The 25,464-nt window shown below is 50.2% G+C and overlaps 1 protein-coding gene across 1 annotated transcript in view; it reads right to left on the bottom strand.

Annotated features, from left to right (window-relative positions):
* LOC101285190 (uncharacterized) overlaps positions 1 to 25,464 on the bottom strand; it is a 51,901-nt gene that overhangs the window by 6,881 nt on the left and 19,556 nt on the right. Inside the window, 11 exon segments of the mRNA XM_049705853.1 lie at positions 499 to 900; positions 903 to 946; positions 1,594 to 1,732; positions 9,029 to 9,207; positions 9,774 to 9,901; positions 16,959 to 17,010; positions 17,012 to 17,075; positions 20,749 to 20,848; positions 21,012 to 21,204; positions 22,216 to 22,326; positions 24,628 to 24,761. Of these exon segments, the coding sequence (XP_049561810.1) occupies positions 499 to 900; positions 903 to 946; positions 1,594 to 1,732; positions 9,029 to 9,207; positions 9,774 to 9,901; positions 16,959 to 17,010; positions 17,012 to 17,075; positions 20,749 to 20,848; positions 21,012 to 21,204; positions 22,216 to 22,326; positions 24,628 to 24,761 (1,546 nt within the window).

The following is a 25,464-nucleotide window of genomic DNA, read 5'->3' as shown; positions in this document are numbered from 1 at the left end:
TCATACACTGTTGATGGGATGCCTGTCAGTGGCCCTGCAATCAATGTGACCATCTTGTGGAGGGTGCTCACTGGCCTGTGGGGAGTGGGGTGGTGGTGGGCATGAGAAAGTGAGGCAGTGGGGACACCCCAACTGGGACCTTAAAACTGAAGGGCTGGGCTTCCCTGGTGGCGCAGGGGTTGAGAGTCCACCTGCCGATGCAGGGGACACGGGTTCGTGCCCCGGTCCGGGAGGATCCCACATGCCACGGAGCAGCTGGGCCCGTGAGCCATGGCCGCTGAGCCTGTGTGTCCGGAGCCTGTGCTCCGCAATGGGAGAGGCCACAACAGTGAGAGGCCTGCGTACCGCAAAAAAAAAAAAAAAAAAAAAAAAAAAAACCTGTAGGGCTGAGGAGACAGTGGGCCTGGGTCCTGCCCATCCACACCCCAGAGGGCTGCCCCAGCTGGCAGAGAGGTTCTCTGGGGTAGTGGGGAAGGTGCCTACAGGGATTGGTCGTACCTTCTCCGTACTTGCAGTTTTCCGTGACGTCATCCCGCTCATCACTCTGGATCCTCTTGGTGCTGATAAAATTGCCAACAGAATTGGTGTCCAGGTGAAGTTTCTGCTCCTTCCCTCCAAAGACCAGCCAGGCCATGCGGTCAGCATTTACCATGGAGAAGGCGAAGGCTGTGTCCTAGTTCAGATCCACCTCTCCTTCGTTGATGGCACTGATGGAGGCAGGGCCGTAGCAGTAGAGGCCTAAAGGGGAACAGGGGGGCCTCAGTGGGCTGTGGCTGCAGGGCCGGGTGGAGTCGGGTCTGTTTCTGTGGGAGTGGGCTCTGCCTGTCCTCCCAAGAGCCTCACTGTTGCTCATCTCCTGAGGTGTGGCGTCCAGCAGCTGCCAGCCTCCGTATCCGGGAAGAGGTCATTCCGGGCCATCCAGCACTCATTCCAGACGTGGAAATTCCTGAGGGAGAAGCCAGAGGAGTGGGTGTCAGATGAAGCTGAGGGAGAGTTTATGATGCTCAAGTTCTTTCTGGAGCAAGGCAGGGGGCGATGTGTGATGGACGGCTAGATAGAAAGACAGGGCACCACAGGCCTGCACCCCTCCGTGGGTGACAGGTGACCGCTCTTCCTCCTGTGAGCCTCAACTTGCCCGGAAAAGAGCTTTCCTCTCTTTGTAAATAAGAGTGAAGGTTTCCAGAGGCAACGGAAGTTAAAAACCCTTCACTCTCTCTCAAAGAGACCCTTGAAGCCCTTTCCTGTATGTGCTGCTGACTCACAGAAGCAGTCACAGAGGCAGAGGTTTTTTTGTGTCCAGAGGTGAGACTTCAGGCCCTCCTGTGGTCAGAGCCACAGGCTGAGTATTAAATGAAGGAGGTGACAAAGGGGAAAACTCCCCCAGGGCAGAGAGCTCTTGTGATGTGACAATTCTAGACTCAGAAAATCATCGTATTTGTGTTCAGCTGCCTCCCAGCCTTCGGGCTGGGGCTAGCAAGCCCTGGGGCTGGTGAAAATGGGGGTGAGGCATGAGAGGGCAGCAGGCTCATAGGTACAGTCCTGGCCTGCTTCCTGCTGGTAGGGTTTGCCCTAGAAAGAGAAGGTGTCTCTCGCCAGACACTGTCCTTCTTCTTACTCTCCAAAGTCCTGCCTGTGTTGTCATAATACTCATCTACGATCAGGTTTCCGTCTGTGTCGTGGCCAGAGTCAAAGTTGGTGATTACTTGGGTGGGGATCCCCAGGCACCTCATCACTGTAGAAAGGACAGAAAAATCTCCTGTGGGCTGTGGATTCCTGGACTTAGCTCCCTTAGGCTCAGGGAAATCATGCATTTGGCAGGCAGGAGCTGTCTGGGGCACTGGGTTGGCGACACTTCCAACTTCCCTCCCCACCTTCCTAAGCTCCTCTCCCTGGGGCTCCACACAAAGGTTAGGCAGCTGGTTGCTCAGACAAGCACTGCCAGGGCCAATAGAGGGTCCAGCAAGTGTTGGGTTCCCCTGCCCCAGCCAGCAGGGTGGGAGAGGCATGCCTCCTTTGGCAAGACTCAGCAGCTTGACTTGCCTTGACAAACATCCTTGATGATCCTTGCCTGAATTAATTATTATACTGGTGGTACCAAAATGATTATATTCTAACACTATCATTTCTTCTACCTGTATTAGCTGGCATTCTTCTGTAAAGAAAAGCATTTCAATCCCCCTCTCCCATTTTTTGGTATTGTTATGGGTTCATGTATTTTTTTTTTCACTTCAGCAGAGGTTATTTTTAGACATTTGCTTGGTTTCTAATTTTTCCCCTGTTGTAAATAATACTGTGATGGACATCTCTGTAGCTCAATTCTACTTTTCCCCCTTTGGGACAGATTCCAAGAGGTAAAATGACTGAGTCAAAAAATACAGATATTTCTAAGGGTTCTTCACAAATACTACTGTCATTTTAAAATGTTTATAATTTTTAGTTTAGATACTTATTTATATTAAGCATTTATTTGCTTATAGATTTTAGTTTACGCTCCTTCTTATATTTTGGCACAAAGCCCTTCCAGGCTGGGGTGGGGACACATCCCTGGATGCAGAGAAGCCCAAAGGGGGAGGATGCACTTCCTTGGAACGGCAGGTCTGCACAGATCTGCAAGGAATGGAGGGCAGGGAGTGAGCAGAGCTGACAGTGAATTGAAGGTGGAGGTGACACAGGACCGCCTTGGAGGGGAAGGTGAAGGTGGGAAAAGCTACCACTGAAGGAGCATGAGACAGGAGTGAGGCGAGAGCATGCAAGTGACTCAGGAGCATTGCATGGGCACATTTATGTTAAGATTACAGTCAGGAGGGTGTATAACACTTACGGTAATAAGAGCACATGCCAAGGAGGGGTGGGCAGGGAGAGCAAGGAGCAAGCCTCCATTCTTCACCATGATTGATGAATTCATGAAGTGCCAGTGGTGTTGTCAACTCCTGCCAGACATGGCGGGATGGGCACTTTTCCACCTGAGCACAGGTCATTGGTCTCATGGCGCTCTGAGTTCTCTACTAGACATGGTACATGGTGTGTAATGATTTGTTTATGAGTCTGTCTTCCTGAGGGCAGGGATTGTGTGATAGTCAGCTTTATCGTTATACAACCATTAACAATACAAGGCAGGTCTGTATTGCAGAAACGTAGTGCATCTTTGCTGGATGGGTGAATGAATGTCTTGAATCTTTTGTCGATTCTGGTGATTTCCGACTTCAGCACAGCACCGTCACTGTGTGCTGTGCTGTGGTTACCAAGCTTGATTGTCTGTAGAGCATAAGCTTTGAGTGGTAATGGATTTGCACTGATCCGTTCTCACCACTTCCTCATCGTGCCTTGTGAGAGGACTGGGATAGGGGACAACAGCTGTCGCAGTGAGGCAACAGAGGGACAAGAATTGCTTCTTACATAGGGAGAAGGCCAAGGCTGTAGCTCCGGTATCACACAAAGGGAGCTGACAGCATTCAGATCTGCACAGTTGTGCACATACATGTTTCATGGGGTTTTGCCCCCTCTGTCCTGCTTTCTCTGTACCCCCGCAAAGAGCTCCTCCTGTCTTGTGGCTTCATCTCTCACTCCTTGCCCACGACTCCTGAATTTGAATCTTGAGCCTGCATGGACACCTTGCCGTCACTAAGCACATCCCCAACCGAGCTTGTCTTTCATTCTTTCCAAGCTTCCTTGCCAGTCGATGACATCATCATCCTCATAGGTGCCAGGCATGGTGCCAATCACTGCACAGGCATAATCACACTTAATCCTCTCCACAGCGCTGTGATTATCCCACCTTTGAAGAGGAAAAACCTGAAGTTTAGAGAGGTTGAGGTCACATGGCAGGAAGAGGAGAGCCAGGGCAGGATTTAAACCCACATTTCTCTCATCTCAAAACCCCACTGCAACTTCACTAGACGTCCCAGCAACGCTGGGAAGGCATCATTCTCAAAGCGCCTTCCTCTGTGACGTTTTCACTGACTACTCCATGCCACACTAATCTCCCTTCCCATGCTCTCACTTGATTCCAGTCACCAATGCCACACATTTTATCAATGCATGAAGCTCTCTATGATCTCATATATTTATCTTATCTTGTCAGCCAGATTACAAATCCCCCTAGAGTAGGGCTCAGATCAAATACTTTTCTTGCGTTTCTTCGTTCCTAGCACAGTGCTGCCCAGAGTAGATGCTCATTAAATTCATGTTGAAGTGAGTTTTCTTTAACCTCACTTCTGCAGGCTATCAGTCCTGATGCCTCAGTTTGACATGAGTCTCACGTGACTCTTTCATGGATAATTCGGTGGGAGCTGAGTCCCTCGTAAAAGAGAAACCCTTATGGGGTGTGTGTGTTTTTGTATGTGTGCACACACATGCATACACATTCACACAGTTGCACATGGACAAAGGTGGACAAGATCTCAGAGTCAGGAAAGGGACTGCAGAGTTCCTAAGGTATATTAGGAACCACACTCCTGGCATTAATTACTATGTCTCTTCACTCAGCCGTTCAGCACTCATTCAAATGAACTTATTTACAAAACAAAAATAGACTCACAGACAGAGAAAACAAACTTATGGTTACCAAAGGGGAAAGGGAGGGAGAGGGATAAATTAGGAGTTTGGGATTAACAGATTCATACTACTATATATAAAATAGATAACCAACAAGGACCTACTGTATAGCACAGGGAACTCTACTCAATATCTTGCAGTAATCTATAAGGGAAAAGAATCTGAAAAAGAATATATATATATGTATAACTGAATCACTTTGCTGTATACCTGAAACTAACACAACATTGTAAACCAACTACACTTCAATTTAAAAAAAGCAGTATTGGGACTTCCCCTGGTGGCGCAGTGGTTAAGAATCCGCCTGCCAATGCAGAGGAAATGGGTTTGAGCCCTGGTCCGGGAAGATCCCACATGCCATAGAGCAACTAAGCCCATGCACCACAACTACTGAGCCAGCGCTCTAGAGCCCACAAGCCACAACTACTGAGCCCACGTGCCACAACTACTGAAGCCTGTGTGCCTAGAGCCCGTGCTCCGCAACAAGAGAAGCCACCGCAATGAGAAGCCTGTGCACTGCAACGAAGAGTAGCCCCGCTCACCACAACTAGAGAAAGCCTGAGTGCAGCAACAAAGACCCAATGCAGCCAAAAAATAAATAAAATAATAAATAAATTTATAGTTTAAAAAAGGCAGTATCAGGCTAATTGTACAATAGCTAACACTCATGTCAATCTCAGCATGTGCCAGACATTTTCCCAAGTGCTTGCCACATGTTAACCCACCACCCTGCGAGGGAACATTCCATACAGTCGTTGATGTCTCATAAATCAGTGGGGAATAACAGTAGATTCATACTTAAGCCAAAGGTTGAGGCAAAATAATGTGCCAGGACCTTGGCTGGGGTTCCTTCTTTGAGAAGGAAGGGCTCAGTAAAAACAATGAGGACTAGAGTTATTGTACTGAAATGAAGATAATGAGACACTTCATAGAGACCACTATACAACTGAGTGAGAAGAAATCTTAGATGACTTCTAACCCAAGGGTGTTCACAGTGGTTTTAAGCAGAGGACTCTACATGCGAGCCAGATCATTGGGAATCCAGTATGTAAAAGATGTACGTGTGGGGTAGTTTTGGGTGCCCTAAGCACACAGCCTCCTCATCTCCCGGGCTATTTCCCACCACCCTCCTCTGGGGCTCTGGGCCCAGGACCCTACTTTACAGAGGAGGGGATGATGCCCGTAGGCCTGCTCAGAATCCCAACCCTCAAGCCCAAGTCACGGCTGCCCCCACCCCACCCCCTGCAGCTGTGGGCAGGGACAGACCAGGCACATCCCCAGGATGCCTGGCTTTTCTTTTTTAAACAGTTTTATTGAGATACAATCCACATGTCACAAAATTTACCCTTTTAAAGTGTACAATTCAGTGGTGTGTAATATATTCACAGGTTGCGTAACAATCTCCACTGTCTAATCCCAGACCATTTCATCACCTCAGAAAGACACTCAATGCCCGCCAGCAGTCACTTCCCATTCTCCCGTGCCCCCAGCCCTAGGCAACCACGAATCCACTCTCTGTCTGTATAAATTGGCCTATTCTGGGCATTTCACATATATGGAATCATATAGTACCATAGGTGGCTTTTTGACGCCTGGTTTTGGGGAGAATTTTCAGGCAACAGAACATCACTGTCCCTTCTGTTCCCTTGTTACAGAGCAAGGCATCCAGGCTATTTCATAGACCTCAGGGCTGAGGGGTCTGACGTTGTCACAAGGAGTGGACGGCCAGGACAGGAAAAGCCTAGTGACTGAGAGAGACCTATGGAGCAGTCAGACATGAGCACTGGAAGGAGGGTAGGTCAGGGATTTCTCTGAAATTCCCAAAGTAACAGCCAAGTAAATTGATGTCAAGGAAACATCTGTCCAAAAAATTATAATCGTATCTTTGATGCATGGAAAATCTCCTTTTTGTGATTTTTCTTTAGGAAGCTTGAAGTCAATATGCTGTTGTTATGAAAACAGGTAATACAGGGAGGAAGAGCTGCAGAGGGGAGAATGCACTTCTGAGTCAGACTGGAGTCACGTGGTCACCTTAAGCCTCAGTTTTCTCATCTGTAAATTGTAATTAATGATACCGACTTTGCAGATGGTTGTGAGCATTGTAAAGTACGCAGCATGTGCCTTAAGCACAGGGGATGCTGGCTAAATGGCAGCTGCTAGCATCGTTCATGCAGCAGTATAGTCTAGTGGTTACAGCCAGCCAGACCTCAATGTGAGACTAGCCCTGCCACTCAATTTCCTCATCTGTAAAATGGAGATAATGATAGAACCTACCTCTAAAGCTCTTCTGGGGAATCAAACAAGGTGATCCTGGTTAGAACTTACTGAATTCTCACTGTAGCCAGGCATTATTCTAAGCACTCTCCATGTATGAACTCAGTCAGTCCTTTCAATAACCCGACGAGGTAGGTACTATTAATTTCCTCATCATATGTCTGAGGAGACTGAGGTACAAGTTAAATGACTTGCCCAGGGTTACTCAGACAATTAATGGTAGTGCTGGTATTTGAACCCAAGCTTCACCATTACTCTAGGCTGTCAAGGGTTTTAGCACAATGCCTGGCACCAAGGAAGTCCCCAGTGTCAGCTATTGTGATTGTTAAAGAAGAAGAATAATTTTTAACAACATGCTTTGGCAACTGTATTGGATTAAGGAGTTTGACTAAATCCTTGACTTTTAGTGGAGGATTGAGGCTGGGTCTTACCCGTCTTTATGACCAAGATTATTAGAAGCACAGTGCCTAGCATAAGGACTCAGTATGTGTTGTTGGATGAATGAATGAGTTTTCCAAACTGATAGACATATTTATTAATGTAAAACATGGTGGCCCTGTTGGGGAAGGCTGGTATTGATGGAGCTGCAGGTGGACCCGGCCACGTTTGACCCACTTTGCCCAACCCTTTGCTTCCTAGGTCACTAAAGCGCCGTGATTCTCATAAACATTTTAATTGGCCTGCTTTCATACCATAATCTCCATTCACTGGCTCCATCTCTCTCACCAACCAGTTCCAGACAACCACACCCAAACCTCTGACCCTCTCCTTCTACACACACGCACCTGGCCCATTAGACTCTAGGCTCTTCCAGGCCCAGGAAGGCTCCCTCTCTAACATATACAGGATTGATCCATTCTCTGCCTTCAGTCTTACGCCTGATCCCTGGATGACTCAGACATCCCAGTTCACCCAAATGTCTGTGACTCTGGGCATCAAAGCTGTCGAATTCCTGGTTTCTTACCCCTGGGCAATCAAGGCATCCAACTCCAGATGGGGCTGTGCAGCTGCAGAGGAGTAGCTCCCCCTCGCCAACCCATATGAAGTCATCCTGTGTGGGTGCTGACAGAAACCTCCTGGTGCCCTTGGACAGGGGGCTGGCATCTGCTTCTTAGCAGCCTGGGGCTCCACAGGCTTCCTGCGAGAGCCTGGAGATGGGTCCAGCGCGCGTGCGCACACACACGCACACTGCACCAGCCTTTGCATACAGGGAATTTCTACACAAAAGGCCTGAGCCCTCAATAAACACCAAGTTGTGGGCAGATCTGGCTTCCCTGGATTAGACTAGAGAGTCTTGTGAGAAAAAGCCATACTTGACCTCTTTGCCCAGCCAACAAGAATAACTTCCTGATGGTGGCCCAAGGCAGGTACATAGATACGCCTGCCAGGAGGCGGAGAGCCGGCCTAGGCCTGGGGGCAGGGTGAGGACCAGAAGCAAGTGTGGCCCTGAGTGAAGCAGAAAGCCTCCTCTTGCTACCTGCAGTATATAACTCATTTCCAGGTGTGCCCTCCCTCAACAGCCTCCTCCCCTGCCTTCAGCTTGCTCCTCTTGTCACCAGCAAACCAATTTCCAGTTGCCCTCTTTCCCAGTACCAATTTTTAAGCTTTTCTTCTACTAATGTAGCATTCACTCCCTCTCTGAGAAGCTGATCTCTCTTGGTCCCCCTTCCCCTGACTCCCTGGGCTGAATCAGGCCTCCAGGCCCTCTGAACATGTGACAACTCTAGATTCAAGGTCATTGTTCTTCGTCTGCCATCTTGCTCTGGCCCCGTGGCCCATACCCCTGCTCAGACACACCTTTCGCTCCCATGTATGCATCTTCATCAAGCCCATTCTCTGTGCTCAGAAAGGACACTAATCAGTTTGTAAGTTTTCTAATTACTTGGCCTCTCACCTCATTCCTGTCTTAGACCTGGACAATTCCCAGCCAGGCTCTTAAGAGGATTCTGTTAGGTTTGTCCAAGTTCGAAAGAAGGGAAGGGCGCCAGGTTCTGAGAAGTGTGTGGTTTCCCCCTCAGAACCACCCTCTGAAATGAGCTCAGATATGTGAAGCCTGAGGTCACTGATGAGACGTTTTGCTTCCTTGCAAATGTCCCTTGGTGGGAACTGTGTGAGATTTCTGGGACAAGAATGGTTCAGAGGGTTGCGACATGAGCCATTGTATTTTTTATCTTTCCATGGGGCCCTTTCCACTCCCTACCTGTGCACATGACAGTGGCAAAGACCCAGCACTGCCCGTAGCACACTGGCTGGCAGACTGTGGCATGCCACTGCTTTAGGATGGCCACGCTGCCCGTCCACTCCACGGGGTTGATGCCGTCTGAGTAATTCTCGCTCCAGTCTCCATTGAGCACCCCACGGTCATCGTTGCTGTTGATCTGAAGAGAAGCCATATGTAGAAGCATTAGAAGCAGCCTTTTCCTCAACGAGATGTGAGGTGTGGGTTGCCTTTGCAAGGACCCTGGGCCTGAGATGCAGGAGGCTTTGATCTCATTTTACCTGCTGGGGAAGGGGTGAGGGTGGGAAGCCAGCTATTCTGACTTGTGTACCACTGTTAATTAGTTTATTATTCTGTTTCTACCCACCCTCTTAACCCCTCCATGCCCCATCCCTGCAAAGCCAGAGCTTGGCTCTTAAGAGCAGAAATTTAGAAACAACGAGACTATTTCCCAAACCAGAGCTACACTTAGTCTTTCCCAAAAAATGCAATTTGGAATTAATGAAGGTGATGGCCCACATCCAGCTCTTTCAGAGCTCAGCTGAGAAAACCTGTTACCCACATTCTTCCATCAGTCTCATCAAAAATGGCTTTGCTGGAGGGCCTCTGCCTCTCGACTCTTCATTCCCTCACTGCAGGGGCAACCGTGAGTGGGCAGGGCTCCCCTGCACAGCTTCCGCCCTCCCTGGACATGCCCCGGGTGGGCAGAAAGAGACCCAGCCTCCCCATGGCACACACCACTCTGCTGACGTGGACGGGGCTGCCCCGCAGGGCCTAGTCTGTGGCTGGGTCAATCTGGAAGTTCAGGCTCTTGTCTAGCAGCTCCAGGCAGATGTCTATGATATTCTTTTCCAACTGCGAGAGGAGATGCAGAGAGGCAAGGTGCCCAGACTTGGCACATGTGAGATGAAAAGAAATGCATGACCCACCCCTCCCAGCTGTCCAATGGAGTGCGTTTGTGGAATACAAGCCCATTTGGAAGGAAACTGTGTCTAGCAGCACAGCTATGGACTGCCCTGCCTCTGGGGCAGGTACAGGGTCTCAAAGCTCTGGGGTCACAACTCACCCAGTTTGTAGGTCCTGCCTGTTAAATTCCTGTAGTTTTTCCCAATGAGTCTGACTGGCTGAAACATCTGTTTCTCCCTCTTCTCCCCTTTAATCCCACACTCATGGAGCTCCTGGGATGTTCTTGCTAAAGCCATGTTGCCTCATCTTCCACCCGCACCTGCTGACCCAGCTCATCACTGGCAGCTAGTGCTGAGGTGATGGCCCCGACTTGCCACGGCACCTGTGATCCAGTGGGGCTTTGGATTGACCAATAGCATGTGAGTTATGGAAAATTTTTAGCGAAGGCAGGCTGACTCCGTATCCTTCAGGCTTGTCATGAACGCCACTTCCTCTGAGGCTTTCCGTGAGCCAGGTTTTTCTCCACGGCCCTGGCCACGTCTCTTACTCATCAGACTCTGTTACAATGCGGTAGCCAAGGTCTGTCCTGCCTGCCTGACTGTATGCGTGTTTCTCTCCAGTTGTTCTCACAACTCTACCCCCAGACCTGGCACAGTGCCCAGCACATAGCAGTGACTCTGTGCATCTTTGTTGAATGAGAGTAAATGACAGTGTTCCATTTATTCCCATGGTACACTGGGCAATAATCAGGATTCGGAGGCTTCTCTGATCCATTATCCCCAGGGGACAGTTTGATTGGCTCACTTTTCTGCCTTAAAATGTTCAACGGCTCCTGTGGCCTACAGGATCAAAGCTGTAACCTCCTCTACAAGGTGCATAAGACCCTATCTGATCTGGCCCCCTTCTACCTCTCCAGCCTCATGTCTCAGTAACCCCCTGCCGCCTCACCGTTTTTTGCTCCAGCAACACCAGATTCCTTGTAACCCCTGCAGCAGGCCAGACCCTTTCTCACCTTTGTGTCTTTGCCCATGCTTCCCTCTGACTGGGATATTTTCCCCCTCCTTCACTTGGCTAACTCAGTTCAAGCACACCCTCTCCCAGGAAGCTTCCCTGGCACCCCCATGCCCAGCCGAGTGCTCTTCCTCCAGGCTCCCAGAACACCCTCTGCCTGACGCTCAGTCTTTACATACCCCACTGTGTAATAAGCGACCTGCTTATGTGACCAAGTCCCCACTTTACTGTGGGCTCAGGGACAGTGTTTCATTCATTTTCATGCTTCTGGCACCCAGTGCCTTGCCTAGCACTGAGCAGGCATTCAATATATGTTCACTGAAGGAGAGAGAGAGAGAGAGAGAAGAACCCAGGGCTCAGAAGGCATCAACTCCTCACTTCCAGGATCCGCATCTGCCCATGGTGCATGAGGAGCTGGGGATGTCAGTTGGGACCAGTTGAGGCTGCCATGTCTCATCTTGACTATAGCCACCCCAGGGGCCGAGGCTAGGCCTGATGCTACATGTGTTGGAGTTCTATTTGGGCAAGTCCAGGAGAGGGACCCATATTAAACTGATACAAGCTCTACAAGCCCCCCGCTCAGGATTTTCCAGCCAACACCCCTTCTGAGCAGCCAGAGCTGGCCCTCTCCCCTGCTACCCCGAGAGTGTTTCTGTGCTGGGGCTCAGCCTTAAGAATCCTTTCCCTGGCCTGGCACTGGGCTTCCTGCTGTCGGCTGAGCTTTCAGCGAGAGGCAGGCTTTCAGTAACGCAGGAGTTGCAGAGCATTGCAATTAATACGATGCAATTTTTACAAATAAAATCGCATGTTTTAGAATATGCACAGAAAACAAAATGTAGAGGAACATACATTTTGCTAGTGACAGTGCTTAGAAAGACCTTCATATTCTAGGCACCTATTTTTGTAATGTTTCTCTATAAAGTTTTTAAAGCAATTATGTATTACTTCTTAAAAATTTTATACCAATTTTATTTTTTTATTGTAGTATAGTTGGTTTACAATGTTATGTTAATTTCAGATGTATAGCACAGTGATTCAGTTATATATATATATATATATATATATATCCTTTTTCAGATTCTTTTCCCTTATAGGTTATAAATTAGGAGCTTGGGATTAATATATACACACTGCTATATATAAAATAGGTAAGCAACAAGGACCTACTACATAGCACAGGGAACTATACTCAATATTTTGTAATAACCTATAAGGGAAAATAATATGTATTACTTTTTAAATTTTTTTGCCTGTGCCCCATGGCATGTGGGGGTCTTATTTCCCTGACAAGAGATGGAACCCATGCCACCTGCAGTGGAAGCATGGAATCTTAGCCTGAATCTTAGCTTGCTTCCTGGTGTGGTTCCTGCTGGGTTCCTCATACCCTTTGTGGTTCATGCTGGGTTCTCATCCCCTTTGAGATGTGGGCCCTCTGGTTTGAGGTGGTTCCTGTTGGGTTCCTCACCTTTTTATGATGTGGGCCCTTCGGTGTGACATCGATCCATCGTTTGACATCGTTGACATCGTTTCCATCCTCTTTGTGATGTGGGCACTCTCGTGTGAGGTGTTTCCTATTCGGTTCCTAACCTTTCTGTGATATGGACCTCCTTGTGTGAGGTGGTTCCTGCTGGGTTCCTCATCCCCTTTGTGATGTGGTCACTCTGGTGTGAGGTGGTTGCTGTTGGGTACCTCACCTTTCTGTGATTTGGGCCCTCTTGTGTGAGGTGCATCCCGCTGTGTTTCCATCCCCTTTGTGATGTGGGTCCTCTGGTGTGAGGTGGCTCCTGCTGGTTTCCTCATCCCATTTGTAATGTGGACCCTTTGGTGACAGGTGGTTCCTGCTGGGTTTCCATCCTCTTTGTGACGTGGGCACTCTCGTGTGAGGTGTTTCCTATTGGGTTGCTAACCTTTCTGTGATATCGGCCTCCTTATGTGAGGTGGTTCCTGCTGGGTTCCTCATACTGTTTGTGATGTGTGCCCTCTGGTGTGAAGTTGTTCCTGCTTTGTTGCTCCTCCCCTTTGTGATGTGGGCCCTCTGGTTTGAGGTGGTTCCTGTTGGGTTTCTCACCGTTTTATTATGTGGGGCCTTTGGTGTGAAGTGGTTCCTGCTGGGTTCCTCATCCCCTTTGTGATGTGGGCACTTTGGTGTCCGGTGGTTCCTGCTGGATTCCCTTCCCCTTTGTGATGTGGGCCCTCTGGTGTGAAGTGGTTCGTGCTTTGTTGCTCATCCCCTATGTGATGTGGGCCCTCTGGTGTGAGGTGCTTCCTGCTGGGTTCCTCATCCCCTTTGTGATGTGGGCCCTTTGGTGTGAGGTGCTTCCTGCTGGGTACCCATCCCCTTTGTGATGTGGGCACTCTGATTTGAGTTGGTTCCTGTTGGGTTGATCACCTTTGTATAATGTGGGCCCTTTGGTGTGAGGTGGATCCTGCTGGGTTCCTCACACCCTTTGTGATGTGGGCCCTTTGGTGTGAGGTGTTTCCTATTGGGTTCCTTATCTTTCTGTGATATGGGCACTCTGGTGTGAGGTGGTTCCTGAGAGTTCCTCACATTCTTTGTGATGTGTGCCCTCTGGTGTGAAGTTGTTCCTGCTTTGTTGCTCCTCCCCTTAGTGATGTGTGCGCTCTGGTTTGAGGTGGTTCCTGCTGAGTTCCGCATCCCCTTAGTGATGTGGGCCCTTTGGTGTAAGGTGGATCCTGCTGGGCTCCTCATCCCGTTTGTGATATGGGCCCTTTGGTGTGAGGTGGTTCCTGCTTGGTTTCCATCCCCTTTGTGATATGGGCCCTTTGGTGTGAGGTGGTTCATGCTGGATTCCCTTCCTCTTTGTGATGTGGGCCCTCTGGTGTGAAGTGGTTCCTGCTTTGTTGCTCATCCCTTTTGTGATGTGGGCCCTCTGGTTTGACGGGGTTCCTGTTCGGTTCCTCACCTTTTTGTGATGTGGGCCGCATTCTGTGAGGTGCTACCTGCTGGGTTCCTCATACCCTTTGTGATGTGGGCCCTCTGGTGTGAAGTGGTTCCTGCTTTGTTGCTCTTCCCCTTTGTGATGTGGGCGCTCTAGCATGAGGTGCTTCCTGCTGGGTTCCTCATATCCTTTGTGATGTGGGCCCTTTGGTGAGCGGTAGTTCCTACTGGGTTCCCATCCCCTTTGTGATGTGGGCCCTCTGGTTTGAGGTGGTTCCTGTTGGGTTCCTCACCGTTTTATTATGTGGGGCCTTTGGTGTGAGGTGGTTCCTGCTGGGTCCCTCATCCCCTTTGTGATGTGTGCCCTTTGGTGTGAGGTGGATCCTGCTGGGTTAATCATCCCCTTTGTGATGTGGGCCCTCTGGTGTGTGAGGTGGTTCCTGCTGGGTTCCACATACCATTTGTGATGTTGGCCCTCTGGTGTGAAGTGGTTCCTGCTTTGTTGCTCATCCCATTTGTGATGTGGGCCCTCTGGTTTGACGGGGTTCCTGTTCGGTTCCTCACCTTTTTGTGATGTGGGCCGCATTCTGTGAGGTGCTGCCTGCTGGGTTCCTCATACCCTTTGTGATGTGGGCACTCTGTTGTGAGGTGCTTCCTGCTGGGTTTCTCATCCCCTTTGTGATGTGGGCCCTTTGGTTTGAGGTGGTTGCTGTTGGGTACCTCACCTTGCTGTGATTTGGGCCCTCTTGTGTGAGGTGGATCCTGCTGTGTTTCCATCTCCTTTGTGATCTGGGCCCTCTGGTGTGAGGTGGTTCCGGCTGGTTTCCTCATCCCATTTGTTATGTGGACCCTTTGGTGACAGGTGGTTCCTGCTCGGTTTCCATCCTCTTTCTGATGTGGGCACTCTCGTGTGAAGTGTTTCCTATTGGGCTCCTAAACCTTCTGTGATGTGGGCCGCATTCTGTGAGGTGCTGCCTGCTGGGTTCCTCATACCATTTGTGATGTGTGCCCTCTGGTGTGAGGTTTTTCCTTCTTTGTTTCTCATCCCCTTTATAATGTGGGCCCTCTGGTTTGAAGTGGTTCCTGTTGGGTTCCTCACCATTTTATGATGTGAGCCCTCTGATGTGAGGTGGTTCCTCCTGGGATCCTCATCACCTTTGTGATACGGGTCCTTTGTGTGAGGTCATTTCTGCCTCATTCCCGTAACCTTTGTGATGTGGTCCCTCTGTGTCAGATGTTTCCTTCTGTGTTTCTCATCCCCTTGGTGATGTGGGCCCTTTGGTGTGAGGTGGTTCATGCTGGATTCCCTCCCCTTTGTGATGTGGGCCCTCTGGTCTGAGGTGGTTCCTGCTTTGTTGCTCATCCCCTTTGTGATGTGGGCCCTGTGGTGTGAGGTGGTTCCTGCTGGGTTCTCATCCCCTTTGTGATGTGGGCCCTCTGGTTTGAGGTGGTTCCTGTTTGGTTCCTCACCTTTTTGTGATGTGGGCCGCATTGTGTGGGGTGGTGCCTGCTGGGTTCCTCATACCCTTTGTGATGTGGGCCCTCTGGTGTGAAGTGGGTTCTGGTTTGTTGCTCTTCCCCTTTGTGATGTGGGCCGCATTGTGTGGGGTGGTGCCTGCTGGGTTCCTCATACCCTTTGTGATGTGGGCCCTTTGGTGAGAGGTAGCTCCTACTGGGTTTCCATCCCATGTGTGATGTGGGCCCTGTATTTTTAGTTGGTTCCTGTTGGGTTCCTCACCTTTTTATGATGTGGGCCCTTTGGTGTGTTGTGGATCCTGCTGGGTTATTCATCCCCTTTGTGATGTGTGCCCTCTGGTGTGAGGTGGTTCATGCTAGTTTCCCCATACCCTTTGTGATGTGGGCCCTCTGGTGTGAAGTGGTTCCTGCTTTGTTGCTCTTCCCCTTTGTGATGTGAGTGCTCTGTTGTGAGTTGGTTCCTGCTGGGTTCCCCATACCCTTTGTGATGTGGGCCCTGTGGTGTGAAGTGGTTCCTGCTTTGTTGCTCATCCCCTTTGTGATGTCGGCCTTGTGGTGTGAGGTGCTTCCTGCTTGGTTCCTCATACCCTTCGTGTTGTGGGCCCTCTGGTGTGTGGTGTTTCCTTCTGGATTCACATCCCGTTTGTTATGTTGGCCCTCTGGTTTAAGGTGGTTCCTGCTGTGTTCCCATCCCCTTTACGGTGTGGGCCCTCTGGTTTGAGGGTGTTCATGTTGGGTTCCTCACCTTTTTGTGTTGTGGGCCCTCTTCTGTGAGGTGGTTGCTGGTGGGTTCTTCATACACTTTGTGATGTGGGCCACCACCAGGCAAATCCCTGTGTTACTTTTATAATAAAAAGATACGTAATCAAAGCAAATAACTAGGGACATCCCTTGTGGTCCATTGGCTAAGACTCCACGCTCCCAATGCAGGGGGCCGGATTTGATCCGTGGTCAGGGAACTAGATCCCACATGCCGCAACTTAGAGTTCACATGCTGCAACTAAAGATCCTGTGTGCTCCAACTAAGACCCTGTGCAGCCAAATAAATAAATATATATATATATATATTTTTTTTTTCAAAAGCAAATAACCAAAGAGCAAATAGTAACAGGGAGGGAGACGCACTGCTGCTCATCAGCCGTGCTTCTGGATGAGATGTTCCGGGCACAAGTTTTCCTCAGTGTGACAGAACTGACCCTAGGAACTGTCGCCTGGTGTCGTGAGGATTAAGTAAGCGTGGCAGCTGGGCCCCCGCTGGAAACACAGTTAACAAACAAAAAACCAGCCGCCATCATGGCCGTTGTCACTGTTGTCCCTTCATCTTCACCCTCTTACTTAGTGGAATTCCTGAGTGGGTGCCTTCAGCTGTCCTTCCCCCTTAAATCCTGTTGTCCTAATCAGACGTGATCAGTAAAGAACACCTTCCAACTTTCTATGGCTGCTCCCCTAGCTCCCAGGAAGTTGTGGGGTCATGTCTCACAGCTTCCTGGTGCCGTTTAGTCCCCACTTGTCAGCAGTTCTGGGTGAAGCTTGCATGAAGGGCACCCTCCCATCTGGTCCTCCTCCCCTCTCCCTAGGAGCCCAGGGCCCGGATGGGCCATGAACAGGGCTGAGACTCACCTGTCCATAGTTCCAGGGGCAGGGACAGATCCAGTTCTTGTTCCTTTGATAGGAAGCCGTAATCATTCATGACATACTCCTGCCTCTGGGGTTCACCGTCCAAGTAGACAGCGTCTCCTGGGAATCAAAGTGGGAGGACACAAAGCAGAAAAGTCATGCCACCCTTCCTGTTCCATTCCCACCCCCAGAAGGCCCAGGGCCATGGAAACTGAGCTCTGGGGAGAGAACCCGGTGACTCCAAGAAGGGCATGAGTGAGGTGTCTTGGGGAGGCCCATCCCCTACCCCCATCAACACCAGCAACAGGCTCAAAAGGAACATGGGGTAGAAGTAAAAGTTACCTTTGGTGGAATTTCTTGGTTTACAGAGTACATTTACCTCCTAGCCCCATTTCAAGGTTGAGGAAACAGGCTCAGAGTGATAAGTAACTTGCCCAAACCACACATATGTAGAGTGAAATTTGAACACAGAGCCCATGTGAGTCCATGTTCCCTTCCCTTTCTGCTACACTCAACTAGTCCTGGTTGGAAATGAGATAACTGGAACCTAGGGGTTGGCATTGACCTCAGCATTCCTTCTGTAGGAATTTATTCTAAGCAAAGTATTTAGAAAGTGCACAAAGATTTAGATACTTAAGCTGCTCATCTGAGTGCTGTTTATAACACTGAAAAGTTGGAAACAACCTAAAGGCCCTGTTCTTAGGGACTAGTTAAATGATCATCTCCATCACGGAATTCTGTACACTATTAATATATGGGTGCAAAATTGTATATTTAGACAGAAATCTACGTTTGATATATTAAGCTTGAATAGGTTACATAATGTGTAGGGCACGAATTGACTTTTGTTGTAAACATATGTGTATGAACAGAGGATTTTGAACCCTATTCTGAAAGACGTTAGCAGTATTTTTTTTCTTTTTGCCTATTGGTGCTCTCTAGATTTCCTGGAATGAACATGTCTCTTTTATGACATAAAAAGAATTTTCTCTTTAAAGTTAAGAATGAACAAACAAAAGGCCATGGGGGCAGATGTCCTCATTGCAGTGTCCTGGAACTGTCTGGAAGCCCTGCCTGAGCCTCAGGTGATGGTACCCTCCCCCCTTCCTCAAAGGCAGCCTCAGACAGTCTGAGGGGGGGCGTCGCTGGTGGAGAAGGACTCCTGGCTGACATGCATTTTATCAGGTTTTGGACCAGTGTGGTGAGAGCTGCAGGTTCATGGTTGAGAGCACGCACATCCCTCTCCATAGTGGGGAGCAGCAGTGGCCTGAGACAGGGTGTGTGGGGCTCCCCAGCCAATATCTTGGCCGTGGTGATGGGGGAGCCACTGATCCTGATTTCAGCCCCTACCAATCCCTAGCCCCTGTAGGTTCTCCCTGGGACCTGGGTGGGGCACAAGACTGAAAAGAGAAGGCCTCACAGGCATCACTCTCCTCCCCACAGCTCAGGGGGGCCCTCAGTACAAGTCTGAAACCCCTAGTCTTGGAGGCCGGGAGATATGCGTGTGTGTGTGTGTATGTGTGTGTGTAAGAGAGACACAGAGACTGGGAGAACAGAGAGACAGACAGACAGCTGTCCTCCTTGATTCAGTGGCAGTGCCTCTTCACCGGGCTGATAGGTAAGAGTTCTGAGCCGTTCAGCGACAGGGCAGTGAGAGGTGGTGAGAGATGCTGAGGGTTCTGGGTTCTGGCACGACACAGCAGGCCCCCTGGGGATAAGGTTGGGGGAGAGGGAGAGGGAGGAAGGGAAACGGGGGCGTCCTTTTTTTTTTTACATCTTTATTGGAGTATAATTGCTTTACAATGGTGTGTTAGTTTCTGCTTTATAACAGAGTGAATCAGTTATACATATACATATGTTCCCATATCTCTTCCCTCTTGCGTCTCCCTCCCTCCCACCCTCCCTATATCCCACCCCTCCAGGCGGTCACAAAGCACCCAGCTGAGCTCCCTGTGCTATGCAGCTGCTTCCCATTAGCTATCTACCTTATGTTTGGTAGTGTATATATGTCCATGCCTCTCTCTCGCTTTGTCACAGCTTACCCTTCCCCCTCCCCATATCCTCAAGTCCATTCTCTAGTAGGTCTGTGTCTTTATTCCTGTCTTACCCCTAGGTTCTTTATAACATTTTTTTTCTTAAATTCCATATATATGTGTTAGCATACGGTATTTGTCTTTCTCTTTCTGACTTACTTCACTCTGTATGACAGACTCTAGGTCTATCCACCTCATTACAAATAGCTCAATTTTGTTTCTTTTTATGGCTGAGTAATATTCCATCTCACACCAGTCAGAACGGCCATCATCAAAAAATCTAGAAACAATAAATGCTGGAGAGGGTGTGGAGAAAAGGGAACACTCTTGCACTGCTGCTGGGAATGTGAATTGGTACAGCCACTATGGAGAACAGTATGGAGGTTCCTTAAAAAACTACAAATAGAACTACCATATCACCCAGCAATCCCACTACTGGGCATATACCCTGAGAAAACCATAATTCAAAAAGAGTCATGTACCAAAATGTTCATTGCAGCTCTATTTACAATAGCCCAGAGATGGAAACAACCTAAGTGTCCATCATCGGATGAATGGATAAAGAAGATGTGGCACATATATACAATGGAATATTACTCAGCATCCTTTAAGTCAGAAGTAAGGCTTGGTTGAGTCTCGCCTCTGCCCCCAAAGCCCACCAGACCCACTCCCTACTCTCATCCCTCCCTGCCCTTCTTCCTGCTCTCTCCTCCTGGCTCGCCCTTCCTTCTGCCCACACTGTGTCTGCATGCCTGTGGAACTACCCCTGCCCCCAGGCAGATTTAGAGGATGGGAATTATCGGACATGTGGTGCTGGGACACTCTCTGTAGCTTTGTCTGTCTAAACAAACACTAGAAACAGCCAAAATGCCCATAAGTAGGGGACTAATGAGAAACATTTGGTACATCCAAACAGTGGAGTGATTGTAGCTATTAAAAAGAATGTACTGATTGGAAAATATGTCCAGACTTGGGGATTGATTGGGTTCGGTGTGATTGGAAGAGGCGGATAGGAGGGGGAGGGTTCTAGAGACAGGCCGAGAAGAGGAAGCAGGAGTTGGGAGGAGGGGACCTTAGGGTCAAGTCTAACCAGCTGGAGGGAGGCCCCTAAGTGGAAAAGGACATCTCGGCCTAGCAAGGGAACTGGGCAGAATGGTATGACTAAGAAGGAATGAGTAAAAGGGAGTCCTTCGATATGACATGGGAGTGGACCGGTCTGGACTGGGAAGGATGGTTTGCCATCAATACCCATGACCGAGATCTGGGAAGGAGAAACTGGCCCGGAATAAGTAGGCAGGACCGAATAGGTAGCCCCGTGTCCACCAGAAATGAGATGGACTTACCCGCTACCTGTAGCGTTACCCTGGACTCGGCGAGGGTGATGGGGGTCTTCGAGTCCGGGTGTCGTTAGTCGTCAGCCAATCCCAGCAGTTCGAATGGTAATGCCGTTGGGTCGGCCTGCCCCCCGCATGGAGACGCTGAGGGAGGGCCAGTCGTAGGGCAGTCACTCTTCCAGTGGACCTTTAGCCCGCAGCTGGGACAGGGCTTAGAAGGAGGTCGGGGATTGGGACATTGGCGAGCCCAGTGGCCTTCTTTTCCGCATTTGAAGCAGGCCCCCGGCGGGGTTGCCCTTTGCGGACCCCGTGGATGCTGTGATCCATGGGAGATGGCCGGCCTTAGGGCGGCTACAAGAGCTTGGGTTTGGAGGGCAACCTTCTGGTGCATCCGAGCCTGTCGGCTGGATTCTGCCAAATCCTCACGGCCATTGAAGACTTTAAAGGCCATCTTTACCAGATCTCGAATAGGGGTTTGAGGGCCGTCTTCTGCCCGTTTTAATTTCTTTCGGAAATCAGTCCGGGGCTGATTGGGTGATAAAATGGGTGGCTAGGACCGCTGCCCCTGCCGGGGTGTCGGGATCCAGCCGGGTGTATAGAGTTAAAGCCTCTGTAAGGCGATTGAGAAAGATAGCTGGATTTTCGTTAGGTTCTTGGGTTATCTCTTTTCGTTTCTCAAAATTGACTACCTTATGAGCGGCAGCCTGCATGCCAGCCAGGAGGCATTGGATCATGAGGTCGCGCTTACGACGGCCATCTTGGCCATCCTGATAAGTCCAGTCTGGATCGGTGCCAGGTACGGCAGTCGCTCCGACAGGCATGGAGTTGTCGGTAAGGTGAACCTGATCTGCATGGTTTCGGCCAGCAGTTCGAATTCTTTCCCTCTCGTCAGGGGTCAGAGTAGAAGATAGGATCACAAAGATATCGTGCCAGGTTAGATCGTAAGCTTGAGAGAGTAGCGAAATTTTTTGATGTAGTGGGAAGAGTCGGCAGAAAAGGAGCCTAATCGCTTTTCTATTTGAGAGAGATCTTGGAGGGAAAAGGGAACATGAACTCTAACTAATCCTTCCGCTCCTGCTACCTCCCTCAGAGGGCAGAGGAGATTTGGATCTTGGGAGTCGTGAGAGCGTGTATGTGCACTAATTGGCGAAGCAAGGGGCGTGGGAGGAGAAACCGTTGAGGGAGGCGGGGGAGCGGTTGGATGGGCCGGAGCGGGTTCGGGAGGAGGAGGGACCGCTTCAGGGTAGGGTGGAGGTTGGAGAGGAGTTCTGGAGGGGGGAGAGGCGAGAGATTCGGGTGGGTCGGCTAGTGGAGAGGGGTCATCGTCAAAGGAAATTAGGGGCTTGGATGTAGGAGATGTAGAAGGAAGGGCGGGAGCGTAAATACCAGAAGGCCTGAACATAGGGTACCTCGGACCATTTGCCCGTCCTGCGGCAGTAATTATCTAGATCACGGAGGATGTTAAAATCGAAAGTACCTTCAGGATTAATTGTCTAGAGGATATTGTGGCCAGGTCACAGTGGAATAGAAAATAAGCCATCGGCAACGGAGATCTTGGCTAGGAGACACCCCAGGGGCGTCTTAGGATCTGGTTTCGATTGTGAGGTTCTCATGACCCCCAGTCTGTCCCTGAGTGAATGGAGAGGGAGAGAGGCGTCCCTGGTCTCAGTCTCCAATTCACGGCAGGTCGGAGGGCGGTCAGGCGATTGGGACGTCTCCACAATCACCCGAGGCCCGGCGGGTCGGAGAGCGATCAGGCAATTGGGACGTCTCCACAGTTGCCCGAGGCCCGGAGAGAGGACGGAGGAGTCCCTGACGCGGCCGCGATTAGGGACAGGGAGTCCGGTGGGCAGGGACTCTGGGGGTCGGAGGGAACAAGGGAGGGGGACTTACCCCGTTTTCTGCCGGATCGGAGAGGTTCCCTGGTTGTCTCCTGGGGGAGGGGAGGAGCGGCCCGCGCGGTAACCCGCGGGGCTTTGTACCCCTCCCGGGTTTCGGCACCAACTGTAAGGTCGGATCTTAACAAACGGCACCGCGAAACAGAGGAGAGCTTCAAGTGAGCTTTATTAGGGAGCGCTCCCGGGCGAGGTTCACTGGTCCGAGAGAAAGGGGCCAGAGAAGTCGCACCCGGGCGAGGGTTGGGCAAGATTTTATAGGGGAAGAAGGGAAAGGGGTGTGGTGAATCTGGGAGGGCGCAGGGTATTCCTTATTTGGTGGTCTTTTCGGGTATCCTGGGGGACCGTTAGTCCCGCCCCTCGAAAGGCGGGAAGGCTGGGCCAGGTGCAAAGTCCCCAGGTCAGTTCCTGGAACTGGGTGGTCCGGAAAGTCTCCAGGTCAGTTTCTGGAACTGGGTGGTCCGGAGAGTTTCGGTCTGATGCAACCTGTGAATCTGATTGTGTTCCGCTGCCTCGGGCCAGTTGGCCTTACACTCCCCAATCCCCTGCCTCCAGCCCCTGGTAACCAACATTTTACTCTCGGTTTCTACAAGTTCAGCTTTTTTAGATTCCACGTATAAGCGGTATCATACAGTATTTGTCTTTCTCTATCTGAATCACCTCTCACTTAGCATAATGCCCTCAAGGTCCATCCATACTGTAGCAAATGGCAGGATTTCCTTCTTTCTCACGGCTGCCTAATATTCCATTGTATACACCACATCTTCTTTATCCATTCATCTGTTGACAGACACGGGTTGTTTCCACATCTTGGCTAGTGTCACAGAGGTGCAGATATCTCTTCGAGATAGTGATTTTATTTCCTTTGGTTATATGCCCAACAGTTGAATTACTGGATCATATGGTAGTTCTATTTTTAATTTTTTGAGGAGCCTCCATGCTGTTTTCCCCGGTGGCTGCACCAATTTACACTCCCACCGACAGTGCACACGGTTTCCCTTTCCTCCACACCCTCACCAAAACTCGTTATCTCTTGTCTTTTTGATGATAGCCATGTAATGATAACTTTCAAAAACACAGTGAAAGGGGGGAAAAGACCAGAAAGATAAGTGTCAAATGTTAGCAGAGATTTCTTCTGGGATGGGGAAGCTATCGGTGATTTTTCTTTTGTTTCTTTTCACTTTTCTGTACTTTCCAAATTATCTAAGAAGAGCACAAATGATCTAGAGAATCACAGGAAGAAAATACAAAAGAGTGGCTCCCTGTTCTTAAAATAACAAAAACACACACAATGAAGGAAGAGAGGCTGAGGAGGTCAGGTTGAGGAGAGGGAGTTGGTGAGGGAGCAAGAAGGGGAGATGGGGTCAGGGAAAGTGGGGGCCTGTTTTGGGGGGCAGCCCGCTACCCCTGTGAGTGGGCCCTGCCCCACTGTCCCCAGGCTCTCAGGCCGGCAGCAGCTTCTGGCCGGTCCCCGCAGGCCACAGTGTCCTCCCAGCATGTCTGGGCCGTCCTCCCCAGACCTCCCTCCAGCCTCTGCTTGCGGGCTCACTAAGACAATTTAAATGGAGAGACCTGGGATCTAGGATTCCAGAGAGGGTGGTTTAGAGGGGATCACGTTGCACTTATTTTGTGGCTGCAGATCTTGCAGGAGGAGAGAGAAGACAGGAAGAGCAGGGAGGGCCCAGCCACACAGGTGGCAGTCAGGCTGAGAGGAGCAGCCAGTAGCAATAAGTAGCTTGTTAGCACACAAAAAGGAACACTGATGATAGATAAAGCATTTTTATTGTCTCTTCCCGAGATGCACAGTGCTTCTAACAGCACTTCCTTCACCCCCAGGCAGGGGGGGAAGAGGACAGAGAAGGAGCAAAGATAACACCACACCCTCAGGAGGAGAAGAGAGCAAAATGGGCCTGGAGGGGTACGGGGGCCCCAGAGGGTGTCAGGAGGGGGGCGGGGGAGTGGCTGGATGACTGGGAAGGCCTGAGGAGGTGGGTGTGAGGCTCAAGAAGCCCTTCCTGCAGCAACGAAGATGTACTTGTAGCCCTTGATCTCCTTGATCTGTTGCTGCTGACGAGGACTTGCAGCTGGTGGGGTCCGGCTTTGATGGGGTTAGAGGTCCAGTTGAATTTGGATGGTGTGTCTGGCCACCAGAGTTCCAAGACTGAAAGTCAAAAAGGGCCTTTTAGAGCCTTGAGTAACTGCTTGGGTGGGTGATCTGGTTTCCTCTCTTCGTTGGTAGCACATCCCACACCCCCGCACCCTCAACACCACTGAGCTCAACCTTCCCCAAGGAGGTGGGAAGGTGGGGGAAAGGAGGCAGCATCCAGGAGACTATGACCATCCTATGACCCCACGAGGCATCCCCTTATCTAAAACCAGCATGAGGCAGGTGGATAGCCATGGTACTTACTCATTTGTTATCTGCCCATTGATGAGGCCACTGCCCTCCAGAACCATTGTGCAGTGACTCAAAGCCACCGAGAGGGTATTGGTGAGCGTGATGTGGACTCTCAGGGCCTTGCCCACCTCGGCCCTCTCGGGCACCTGTGTGGAGAGAAGACGGGGATATCATGGGCAACTGGCCTCATGTCCGCACTCAGTTCAGCTACCTCACTTCCCCATCCCTCTGATGACCACCAGGGACTGCTCACTTAGCACGAAGACGCTGCAGGGGCGAGAACATGAGCCCACAGTATTCACGGTTAACACATACACTGGCCTGCCTTAGGAGCTCACAGTACTACTGGAAGCCACCACCAACTGGGAATTGGCACCAAGTGAAATCTATTTCCCTCCCCGTCATCTAGCTCAGGATGGCAATTAGATTTCAACTTAAGTGCCAGCTCCAATCCGTTAGTTGTGGCTGATAGGAATGGTGTGTTAAAAAGGATCCTGAGGACAATCCAGAGCCAGTGAGAGGGTCATGATTGATTAGTAGTGTCTGACACAGGCATGGGATAAGGAAGTGGTGTCATGTGTGCCATCCATGTGCCACTCGTGATGTCATTCTGAGGCCCAAGTTGCAGGATATGTTAATGGCAGAGAAGGACCTGACCCAGGTGTCCTAGACCCCAGTCAGGATCTTCCTCCCATGCTGCTTTGTCTTCATATACATTAGCAGACCCTGAGTTTCTCCAGGTGTATTCAGTGCATCACATGTGAGGTCTGTGTCATAGGGCAGCATGGCCTTGACTTGTGAGTGGGAGGCAGGGATCCATCCTACTCACTTCTAGAGCCCCAGTGCCTA

Source organism: Orcinus orca, chromosome 2 (assembly GCF_937001465.1).
Source record: "Orcinus orca chromosome 2, mOrcOrc1.1, whole genome shotgun sequence".
Taxonomy (NCBI): domain Eukaryota; kingdom Metazoa; phylum Chordata; class Mammalia; order Artiodactyla; family Delphinidae; genus Orcinus; species Orcinus orca.
Note: the sequence above shows the minus strand (reverse complement) of the source record. Positions and strands in the feature narration are given on the sequence as shown.